Source organism: Osmerus eperlanus, chromosome 1 (genome assembly GCF_963692335.1).
Source record: "Osmerus eperlanus chromosome 1, fOsmEpe2.1, whole genome shotgun sequence".
In the NCBI taxonomy this organism is placed as follows: domain Eukaryota; kingdom Metazoa; phylum Chordata; class Actinopteri; order Osmeriformes; family Osmeridae; genus Osmerus; species Osmerus eperlanus.
Genome location: NC_085018.1, coordinates 23,701,891 through 23,714,036, shown reverse-complemented (window position 1 = coordinate 23,714,036; position 12,146 = coordinate 23,701,891). Strand labels below are relative to the sequence as shown.

Below are 12,146 nucleotides of genomic sequence, written 5' to 3'. Positions count from 1 at the left end.
AGGGGTGCAGGGAGAGGGGAGACCTGGGAGGTTAGGGATGAGGGGAGGGGTGCAGGGAGGGGTGAGACCTGGGAGGTTAGGGATGAGGGGAGGGGTGCAGGGAGGGGTGAGACCAGGGAGGTTAGGGATGAGGGGAGGGGTGCAGGGAGGGGTGAGACCTGGGAGGTTAGGGATGAGGGGAGGGGTGCAGGGAGAGGGGAGACCTGGGAGGTTAGGGATGAGGGGAGGGGTGCAGGGAGAGGGGAGACCTGGGAGGTTAGGGATGAGGGGAGGGGTGCAGGGAGGGGTGAGACCTGGGAGGTTAGGGATGAGGGGAGGGGTGCAGGGAGGGGTGAGACCAGGGAGGTTAGGGATGAGGGGAGGGGTGCAGGGAGGGGTGAGACCTGGGAGGTTAGGGATGAGGGGAGGGGTGCAGGGAGAGGGGAGACCTGGGAGGTTAGGGATGAGGGGAGGGGTGCAGGGAGAGGGGAGACCTGGGAGGTTAGGGATGAGGGGAGGGGTGCAGGGAGGGGTGAGACCTGGGAGGTTAGGGATGAGGGGAGGGGTGCAGGGAGAGGGGAGACCTGGGAGGTTAGGGATGAGGGGAGGGGTGCAGGGAGGGGTGAGACCTGGGAGGTTAGGGATGAGGGGAGGGGTGCAGGGAGGGGTGAGACCTGGGAGGTTAGGGATGAGGGGAGGGTCCCCAGATTCATAGTGACCCCGATCCGTCCCCTCCACTCTCCCTACGTAAGGCCACAAGCATCAGTTAATAACTGCACAGCTGATTAGGCGATGTTAGCGATGTTAGCATGTATTAGCGTGTGTACCGTTGGCCAGACAAAAGTACTACAACACTTGAAAAAATAAATAAAGTGTATTATGCTTATTTAAAGTATTTTTGGAGCCGGCGTTTGTGCTTTTAGGCTTGGCGTCTTCCTGGTTGTCATGGAGATTACGTTAGTTAGTAAAGTGTAAATTTCATTTAACATTTCATGCTATGTAGGCTATACTTATTTTTATTCATGTAAAGCTGTTGTTTAAGTGTTTATACTTCCGTTTTCATACACATTGTTGTTTACATTAGTCATTAGTCACATTGTAGTCATTTTTAGCATAGTTATATTTGTAATCATTTACATCCTGCCGAGATCAAATGTTTAAATAAAACATTTGCAGAGGGCATTAAGTTTTGGTGAGTGATTGACGTACTAATGTTTATTGCGGCTTCAGTAGCTATATGTATATAAATTATTACACAAAACAACTAGCTAATTCAGTTGGAATCATTTCCTGACAGCTTGGTCCCTCCCCCCCATTCAAAAGTTCAAAATTCCATCTGCACCCCTGGGCAAGGGTGAGGAGAAGTGGGGACCGGGGTAGTGTAGAAGTGATGACGGCAGGAGACCTCCACCCAGAGCCGGCCCAAGGCATAAGCGAAGTAAGCGGCTGTTTGGCCACCAGAGGGCCCCCAAGAGCACATTAACTTGCAGCTTAATCAAAAATTATGATTTTTATTTGGGAGTCAGGTGGCTGAGCGGTTAGGGAAGCGGACTAGTAATCTGAAGGTTGCCAGTTCAATTTCCGGCCGTGCCAAATGACGTTGTGTCCTTGGGCAAGGCATTTCACCCTACTTGCCTCGGGGGGAATGTCCCTGTACTTACTGTAAGTCGCTCTGGATAAGAGCGTCTGCTAAATGACTAAATGTAAATGTAAATGATGCCTCTCGGCGTCACCGAGGGGCCCCCAAATCAATTCTGCTTAAGGCCCCATTAAGGCTTGGGCCGGCCCTGCCTCAACCAATTAAATGGTGGCGGTCCATTTGGCGCCCCGGGCAATTGCATTGTAACGGCATTGTCGTGCCGTTTACTTGGCTAAGTTTATCCCTGCCGCCCCCCGAACCCAGTAAAGGGCACGACAATGCCGTTACAATGCAATACAATTGCGAAAACACACAAACGCAATACACTTTTATGCCAGCAGAGGGCGCCAAATACAGAATATGACAGACCAATTATTTATCAGTTAACTTGAACAACTAGCAAGCAAGCTGACAATCAGATAACTGAGTACATTACAATGTAGCTAAAAATCGTTCACAAACTGCCTAGCAGTTAGCCTAGCTAATGTTACTGCTCAAATCCTTTAGATAACTAGTGAACTACTTTTACTTTGTGAGTTAGATAGACTGAACCTTACGTTCATCATTGTCGATGTAGCTCGAGACTACAATTTGTAACCCCTTTTCTCTATTTCTTGAAGGGCAGCAGCACAGAATCCCATGTACATCGTTAATCGTCATTTTGGGAAGATAACCCAAACTCCTAGATTTGTGTCTTTGAACCCAGATTTTGCTCCTAGCTTCAAATAGTATTTTTTTTTTGAACATTTCAAAACTTTTTTTTCACAAACACAACAAAAAAGGTTTCTAGTTTTCTAAAAACCTTTTTTCAAAAATATTGTTTTAATCTCTAAAAACGTGTTTTCCGTTTTGAAACTTTTATATAACTCAAAACTTTTATATAAAATAACGTTAAATAGCAAACTGCTATTGGCTATGCACACGACAGTGAAACGTATTTCAACTTCTGTAACTGCTAGCTACCGGAAATTGTTGACCTAGTATAGTATGGTATAGTATAGTATACATTTTAACAGAGATACAAAGTATATATGTCAAGAAAAACCGCCTGGTGGTCCCACCGCTCAAGACCGCCCGGTCCCAACACAAGCTCTTCTCCTGTCTGGCCCCCCAGTGGTGGAATCAACTCCCCACCTCCATCAGAGACACTAACTGTCTCTCCACCTTCAAGAAAAGGCTCAAGACGCACTTGTTCCGGGAGTACAACGGTACTTAGGAATGGTTCGCTTGACCCGATGTTAGTTTCCTCAAGGATCACAATGACTCTTGCTTAGAGACTTGTTGCTCTTGTGATTAGTGGTAACTGACTTAAATTTTTGTACTCGCTGTGATATATTGTTTTTATTATTGTTGCTTGCTTTTTTCCACAGGTACACTTGCACTTATAGAAGTTCATGTTGTTTAATTGTAACTTGTTTAACTACATGCTCTTATGGTTCTTCCCTTTGGCACTTATTTTGGTTGTTCACAATGTGTGCTTCATGTTTTGGCTACTCGCAATGTTTTGTGGCTATCTCGTTGTTATGATCAGTGACCTATGCACTTTGTAAAGCTCTCTCTTGGAAGTCGCTTTGGATAAAAGCGTCTGCTAAATGAATAAATGTAAATGTAAAATGTAAAAAAAACGTGTCAGTCACAATACCAGAACATTTTCCTCTTTTAGCCAATAGATGGCGCTGTAACACTTCTGTTACCGTAACTCACTGTACTGGGCTGGACATCTGTACTTTACGCACTGTTATAGAAGTACTTCATGTGTGGGTATGTTGTTCAATAAAGGAAATTAATCACCTGGTGAATTGGTTTTGTTTAAAACCCTGACAATAAAGAAACAGATGAGATTTGAAAATGTGGTTCTCGGTCTGTGATTTCAACTGACCATGAGCAAGACACTGAACTGTAATGGAGGCAAAGCTGTGTCCCCCCACCACAGAAAAAGAAAGAGCGGCCCCTGTCTTCCTCATCGACCCTGATCTTACCCAACCTGACTTCATCTGTCATCTTGAACAGACCCAACAGGTTCCCTGACAGAGAGAGTGTGAACGGTTGACTCAGTGACCATCCCTCTCTCACCAAACTGCTTCTCTAGGAAGTGTTTAAGAGCTGGAGACTCCTTCACCTCTGCTAATTCCCTGCAGCTGGAGAGAGAGCAGCCAGACCAGCCTACTGTCCTCCTGTGAAGAGACACGCAGCTTAGAGACTTCTGACCCTGTGGAGATACACGCAGCTTTGAGACTTCTGACCCTGTGAAGAGACACGCAGCTTTGAGACTTCTGACATGGATCTGGGTAAGTCAGCTCCGTAGTTTCCTGTGGATTGAGAGGTTGCTGACAGTAGGAGTCAACATAGTTTCCATACTAGTTTGAATGAATTGAGGTTTTGTAGTTTAGCACTAGGTAGAATTTATTCTGGAGTACAGTACTGGTTAGAATAAAGAGATTCTGTAGTTCAGTGCAGAAAAAGAAAATACCACTTGCTGGTCAAATAAAATACTAACCCTGACCACTTGTTGTAGAGTTTATAAAACAACACCTGCAGTACAGTGCTAGTTAGGAAACAGTTAATTAGTCTATAGTTCAGTACTGTTTAGGATATGCTAGGAATTTTTACTGTGCAATTCAGCACTGGTTAGTATACAGCCATAATTTACACTGTATAGTTTGGTATACTGTTTTACATTTACATTTAGTCATTTAGCAGACGCTCTTATCCAGAGCGACTTACAGTAAGTACAGGGACATTCCCCCGAGGCAAGTAGGGTGAAGTGCCTTGCCCAAGGACACAACGTCATGTGGCATGGCCGGAAATCGAACCAGCGACCTTCTGGTTACTAGGAGTGAAGCTCCAAACCCTCTGAGTCTCACTGTAGTCAACCAGCCAGCCAGCCAGGCTCAGCCACCTGACTCCCGTTTTAGTATTTTTCTAATAAGATCTCTGAACTGTTTTTTCCATTCATTGATTTAAGTTCCCATGGCTGTCAGTAATCATTTAGCTTATTATATCCAGAAAACAGGTTGAACTTGAACCATCTACTGTATTCTAGTAGAAACAATTATATTTTCCACGCCTAGATCACACCGATGCATTCCCAGAGTGGCATTGGCTCTCCAGATCACTGGCTGGCTGGCTGTTTGACTGGCTGCTTGGTTGGCTGGCTGGCTGGTTGGCTGGCAGCTGGCATCCTGACTGGCTGGCTGCCTGGCAGGCTGGCTGGCTGGTTGACTACAGTGAGACTCAGAGGGTTTGGAGCTTCACTCCTGACAGCCTTTTAGTTTACACACATTGAGAGCTAGAAACAGTAACTGCTAGTTCAACAGTAACAGCTAGTTTAACTGTAACAGCTGATCTAAGAGGCTTTCAGTGGTCTCGTCAGATTGATCCAGTTGACCTGGTCAAGCTGCTTGGTGTATGGGTGGGGCAGGGTGGATCTGCACCCCATTTTGACATAAACTCACATCTGATTGTAAACTGGTTGTTTTGTGTTTATGTGGGTGCGGGCTGTATTCTAGTTGTGAATAAAGTGGACCTCCACTGCGAGGCCAATAACTCCGCCCACCGGACCAATGACATCAGCAAGCAGTGTCTGATCGTGCGGAGGGGGCAGTCCTTTCTGTTGACCCTCAGGCTGCCCCGCCCCTTCAACCCTGCCTCCGACACGCTCCTGATCACCGCTGAGACGGGTACGTTATCGGACTCTGTCCAGGATGTGAAATACTTGCAACTTGGTTCCTCCACTTTGAACAAACAATGTCAACATCTTGTGTCTGATCCCTCCCTCCATGCCTCCTTCCCTTCTTCCTCCCTCTCTCTGCCCCTCCCTCTCATTTTACACCCCTCCCTCCCTCCTCTATCCTCCACCCTTGCCCCCTACCTACCTAACCCCCCCCCCCCCCCCCCCTCCAGGCCTCCAGGCTTCAGAATCTCTCGGCACCCGTTCAGTGTTCAGTTTCCCCAAAAGCAAAACGGGGAAAGCGGCGTGGGGGGCGGAGCTCGACCCGAAGACAGTGCTGTTGGCAGGAAGTGTGACCCTGGCCGTGACCCCTCCAGCGAACGCCCCCGTGGGTCAGTACTCCCTGTTTGTGAAGACCAAGGAGGGGGAGCCGAACGGGACCAGCCTGGGAATCCTGCTGATGCTCTTCAACCCCTGGTGTAAAGGTAAACCAGCCCGTAAACAGTTCAGACAAAACAATCACATATTAGATTTGAGCATTTATTGAGACCATGACATGGAAATACGTTTGACTTTGGCGGAGTGTATGATCTAAGGGAAGCGCTCCCTGCCTCCTCGATGCGACACATACATACATGACATATGATTCAGGGAGCAATAGAGATATAATCCCCCTGGTGGATAGAACATACAGACAGCAAGGGGGAGAAGGGGACGGTGGAGGGCGGCAGCAGCACTCATCATATACAACAACCGGGGTGAGTGCGTGCGTATCTGCGTGGCCTTTTAATCGGCCATCTTATCGGACGTGGCCCAATGGGCTTGTGCTGGCTAACACACGTGTGGTAATGAGACGAGTATGAGGATGACGCGTGCTGCCCGATTGCCCTGCCTGAACTAGCTTCGCTCATTCTGTCACGTGCTGGGACTGATCCATAAAGTGTCTCTCAACAGTCCATTAAAAACTGTGTGAAGTTGACCTTAGAGGCAGGCTGCTGTGGAGCTGAGATCAGGAGACCATGGTCATGTACATCTGAAGCTGACTGTGTGGTGTGTGTTGTTTGTGTGGTGTGTGTGTGTGTGGTGTGTGTGGTGTGTGTGTGTCAGATGACTGGGTCTACCTGGGTGTGGAGGAAGAGAGGCAGGAGTATGTTATGAAAGAGCAGAGCATCATCTATCGTGGTTCGGACAACTACATTGACACCCTGGCCTGGAACTTAGGACAGGTACGCACAGACACACACAGAAACACACACGCACCAATACAAAAATACATACAAACACAACCACACCGATTGGTGGTCACTATTCAGGAACAGTCCGCCAGCCATCAGGTTTGTGTGTTTGGGCTGACAATCAATAAGACACTATAATCACAGTCACATCAATCATTATAGTGCCTTTCAAATTATAATAAAAACTACAATCACAATAACCAACATTATAACTAACGATGACTAATAAAACACAAATAATTGTAGTAACCGGCTAATTCCTCATCCGTGCTAACCCTGACCCCTGACCCTACAGTTTGAGGAGGACATGGTGGAGATCTGTATGAAGCTGTTGGATGTCAACCCCAAGTGTCTGAGGGACGCTTCACAAGACTTCTCCGCCCGCTGCAACCCCATCTACGTCAGTCGGGTGGTCAGCGCCATGGTAACTAAGCGCCATGCACCATGGTAACTTACGCCTGTTACTTGACCATGAAACACTGTGGAACTTTGCCCTTCTGCTCCTTGATCTCTCCTGTACTTTCTACGTGCACTTTTTATTCCAACGCTTCAGATAAAAGCATCAGCTACACGAATAAAACGTCAAATGTCAACACCACTTAATCCTTAGTGCATCCCAGAAACCCTTCTCAGGTGACGGCACCAGTGTGACCCGACTGTTCTCTGACCATCAGATAAATTGCAACGATGACCGCGGGGTGGTGCTGGGAAACTGGGGCAACTCGTTCGCCGGAGGGGTCAGCCCCACCCAATGGAACGGCAGTGTGGACATCCTGCGACGCTGGCGGAAGTTTGACTGCAACCCTGTCAAGTACGGGCAGTGCTGGGTGTACGCCGGTGTCATGTGCACAGGTAGAGAAGCCAAACTCCCACAGCCCCATCTCCCCCCACGGACTCTCATCCTCCCTCTCGCTTTCTCTCGCAATCCCTCCTCTCTCTCTTCTCTCTTTCACTCCTTACCTTCTCTCTCCTTCCTTTCATCTCTCCCTTCCTCCTTTTCTCTCTCTCTTTCTCTCCTCTCTTCTGTTTCGCTCCTTCCTTCTGTCCTTCCCTCCCTCTCTCTTTTCTCCCTCCCTTTCTTTCTCGCACTCCTCTCTCTTTCACTCCTTCCCTCTGTCCCTGTCTCACCATCTTTCCACACATGCCTCCCCTCCCTCCCCTCCCTCCCCCCCCCCCCCCAGTGTTGAGATGTCTGGGGATCCCGTGTCGAATCGTCACCAACTTCCAGTCGGCCCATGACACGGATGGCAGCCTGACAGTGGACGAGTTCTACGGAGACTATGGAGTCTTGGAGAAGGCTAGCAGCGACAGTGTCTGGTGGGGAACAGGGCCTGCTGGCCTTTTACACACAACACACAAGTGTAAATCAACCATCTATCTGTCCCGTAAGAGTGCTGTACAGACAGTCCATCTGTCACGTCTGGATTACTGCATGACTGCTGTGGGGTTCAGCAGGCCTGGATTACAGCTGTGGTAGAATCGTGTTGTAGAATGTGGTTGTTTGTTGTCATCACAGGAACTACCATGTGTGGGTGGAAGCCTGGATGAAGCGTCCCGACTTGTCAGATGACTCTATGTACGACGGCTGGCAGGTGCTGGACCCCACCCCTCAGGAGAAGAGCAGTGGTATGGTCCAAAAATCTGAGCATCACAATCATTTACTCCAGAGCCCTTATCACTAGATGGAATGTCATCTTTCTCCTCCTCCTCTTTCTGCTCCTCTTCCTCCTCCTCTTCCTCCTCCTGCGCTTCCTTCTCCACCTCCACCTCCTTCTCCTCATCCTTCTCTTCCACCTCCTCTTTCCTCTCCTTTTCCTCCTTCTAATCCTTCTCCTCCTCTTCCCTCTCTTTCTCTTCTTTCTCCTCAACCTCCTTCTCCTCATCCTCCTCCTCCACTTCCTTCTCCACCACCTCCCCCTCCCCCCAGGCGTGTACTGCTGTGGCCCCACCCCGGTCAAGGCCATCCTCCTGGGCCACACCAACGTGCTGTATGACGTCCCTTTCGTGTTCGCCGAAGTCAACGCCGACCATGTGACGTGGCTGGTGGCGAAGGATGGATCCAAGAAGAGGATCTTCTCTGACGCCGTCTCCGTGGGACAGAACATCAGCACCAAGAGCGTGGGCAGTGACAAGAGACAGAACATCACTGACAACTACAAACACAGAGAGGGTCAGTACACACACACACACACATAAACAAAACATACACACACACACGTCAGGCAGCTGCAACATTGAAAAGCAGGTTCAGCACAGACACACGCATGCAGACAACGTGTGTGTCATGTCTCACCTGGTCTCTTGCGTGTCCGTCCTCCAGGCACCACAGACGAGAGAGCTTCTTTTAACCGGGCTGTGAGCGGCGGCTTCAAGCCCAAGAAGGAGGACAAAGAGGCGGGCGAACCCTCTGGAAATCCTACCGGGACACCCGCAGGAACGCCCACCGCACCCACCCCCGCACCCACCACCGGACCCACCACTGGAAACACCACCTCAAACACCAATGGAACGCCTAACAGGCCAGTGGCTCCGGGGGCCGTGGAGATGAAGGTCGTGGTGGAGGGCAAGCCCCTGAGCGGGGCCGACATCAGGCTGAAGCTGGTGGTGCAGAGCCTGGCTGGCGCCCCCTGCAGCCTGCTGCTGCACATCAACGTCCAGGCCATGAAGTACACCGGCACCCCCACCTCTCAGGTGCAGACGGAGGAGAAGCAGCTCCAGCTAGCCCCTGGGCAAGGTACTGAAGCCACCCTGCCTCGCTGCCTCTGTATTACACTGTCCAACTGTCTCTAACCCTGCATCGCTGCCTCTGTTTAACTCTGACTTACTGCCTCTGTCTAACCCTGCCTACCTACCTGCTGTTCAACCCTCCCTACCCTAATAGTGAAATTACACTTCAATTGCATGAAGGACTGTAGTACTATTACTGACACTAGATCGTGTTTGTTTTCCAGAGCTAACTGTCCCCATCCTGATCCCGTTCTCCGTGTACGGAGAACACATGTTGGAGAACAACAGTATGAGGGTGTCGGCGTTGGCTACGGACCAGAAGAACACAAAGAATGTTTACCTGACGGAGATGGAGATCGTACCGAAAGACCCTGCCCTCACCATCACTGTGGGTCTCCTTCCTCCTGTCTGTCTGACTGCATGTCTGTCCATCTGTCTGACTGCATTGTCTGTCTGTCTGCATGTCTGTCTGTTTATGTGTATGTCTGTGTCTATGTCTAGAGGATAACTTTGTTTACCCTGTGTGTGTTGTAGAGCGTGGGCCCAGCACAGCAGTACCGTGAGCTGGTGGCAGAGGTGGTGTTCATGAACCCCCTGGATGAAGCTCTGACAGACTGCACCATCACGGTGACAGGCAGTGGAGTTCTGCAGAGCTCTTTGGAGACCAGGTCAGAGGTCCCACCCCTCACACAGACACACACTCAATCTCGCATGCACTCAACACAAACTCACACTCTTACACACACATTTAGACTCACACTGTCACACACACAGGCCTCAGGTGGAAGCACTCTGCTAAGAACTCTCAGAAAAAATCCCTCCACCCATATCACATCCATGCAACTCAGACCTCCAGAGGTGCGCAGGTCAGAGGTCAGGGGATGAACTGCAACAGGGTCTGAGTGTGTGTTTGTCTACCCAGGCTGGCCTCGTTGCCCCCAGATCACCGTGTCCGCGTGCAGGTGCCCGTGACGCCGTACAGATCGGGGCAGAAGAAGCTGGTGGCGGACTTCAACTGCAACTCTTTCAGGAACATCAAGGCTAGCTGCAATGTTGACGTAGCTCCTTATAACCGCTTCGGCTACAGCTTTGGCCGCATCGCCTGAGACTGGCCTCACTCCTTCCTGAGGTCTGAAGGGAGGTAGACAACACTGGCCTGTGGGAGAAGAGTGGCATGTTCCAGTCTGCAGTTTTGTAATTTGTATATTTATCTGGACCTGGGCTGTATGGCTGTACTAGCCATTTGTCATGTGACTTTTTACGGTTGTACTGTAGATGTTGCAGACACATACACACACTCTCTCATACACACATCCTTACTCTCTCACATGCACACAAGTTCGAGATGTATATGTTATTATTGCTTTGGAGATGTTATATGGTGCTGTTCGTGGAGAATCCATAAACCAAATGCAGCATTACCAAACTAAAGTGTGTTTCCATTCCTTCCATTTTGATGATCATGATAAAAGCATTTTTGTTTGAAGGCTTGACGCAGAAACGCTTCAGTGTTAGAGGTTTATCATGAGCATGCCGTGACAGTAAAGGCCTTTTCATTGTTATTTAACGAGAGTGTCTCTGTGTTTTTAGTAATTTAGTCCAAATGTGTCCCCATTCCAAAGAGCACCTCAAAAAAACTATTTTTGAATCCGTGAAGCGCTCCTACCAAAATGTTTGTTTGAGCTTTTTTGTTTTTGATGTTCCTGTCCGGTAAGTTGACTTCTGTCCGATATGGAGGGATAGATCCTCCAATGAGAGCAGAGGAGACAGATCCAAGAGACCGCAAAAAAGACGTCGGCCATCTTGTGACAACAACCTGTTTATTCAGCAAAACCAAATACAAAACTGCGTCAGGTAGCACTCTATAACACCGCATAGATGCCATAGAAACACTAGTCTCTGTCTTACACAACCAAGGCAGCACATTCTGCTAAGACCTACCAGGCAGAAGCTTTCTGCACGTCAATCATTTTAATCCTCCAGGTATGTCCTTCATTGGGCAACATTTGGGGAATAACCAGTACTTCTAAGAATCCAACCACAGATATACCGTTTCCTTGTTGTGATGTCACCCAAGCGTTGGAGTGACACGAGGGCGGGTTCTCTCACACGTTCCTTTAACCCTTGTGCTGCCTTCGGGTCACATGACCCAAAGGTTCATAACGAACCATCGTTGTGTTTACCCAATTTTACCCAATACAAAAACAAATAAAAATCATTTTCTTTTAACCTTCGCAATGTGGAGGGTCTGAGACAGCCCAACGGTTAAAAGAAAATGCTTCACTTTGTTTTTGTATGCGGTAAAGTTGTCACAATACGACGGTGGGTAACAATGACTGATGGGTCAGAATGACCCGAAGAGAACACAAGGGTTAATTTCCCCCTCAAACATGAGCACGACAAAGAGGATCTGTGTGATCTGTAACATGAGCACGACAAAGAGGATCTGTGTGATCTGTAACATGAGCACGACAAAGAGGATCTGTGTGATCTGTAACATGAGCACGACAAAGAGGATCTGTGTGATCTGTAACATGAGCACGACAAAAAGGATCTGTGTGATCTGTAACATGAGCACGACAAAGAGGATCTGTGTGATCTGTAACATGAGCACGACAAAGAGGATCTGTGTGATCTGTAACATGAGCACGACAAAGAGGATCTGTGTGATCTGTAACATGAGCACGACAAAAAGGATCTGTGTGATCTGTAACATGAGCACGACAAAGAGGATCTGTGTGATCTGTAACATGAGCACGACAAAGAGGATCTGTGTGATCTGTAACATGAGTAGATTAAGTACAGAATGATGTGAATAGATTTGTTTTGAGATTCCATGTCTGATTGCTCTGTCCATCACGAGACTCAGACACAGAATACCAGACGGAGTCTTGGT

General features: G+C 48.6%; 1 protein-coding gene across 1 annotated transcript; it reads left to right on the top strand.

Moving 5' to 3' along the window:
- Positions 1-3,724: 3,724 nt before the first annotated feature.
- tgm8 (transglutaminase 8) lies at positions 3,725-10,812 on the top strand. Its single transcript, XM_062471325.1, has 13 exons — positions 3,725-3,906; positions 5,128-5,298; positions 5,522-5,773; positions 6,396-6,514; positions 6,819-6,947; positions 7,198-7,375; positions 7,705-7,840; positions 8,040-8,149; positions 8,451-8,693; positions 8,844-9,257; positions 9,475-9,638; positions 9,785-9,918; positions 10,173-10,812. The coding sequence occupies exons 1-13, from the start codon at positions 3,897-3,899 to the stop codon at positions 10,354-10,356; spliced, it is 2,244 nt and encodes a 747-aa protein (XP_062327309.1). The 5' UTR covers positions 3,725-3,896; the 3' UTR covers positions 10,357-10,812.
- Positions 10,813-12,146: the final 1,334 nt, after the last annotated feature.

Excerpts from the sequence above, each read along its gene's own strand:
- tgm8 (XM_062471325.1), top strand. Across the intron at positions 7,841-8,039 it reads GCTAGCAGCGACAGTGTCTG|GAACTACCATGTGTGGGTGG; the intron begins GTGGGGAACAGG and ends TTGTCATCACAG. Across the intron at positions 9,639-9,784 it reads ACCCTGCCCTCACCATCACT|AGCGTGGGCCCAGCACAGCA; the intron begins GTGGGTCTCCTT and ends TGTGTGTTGTAG.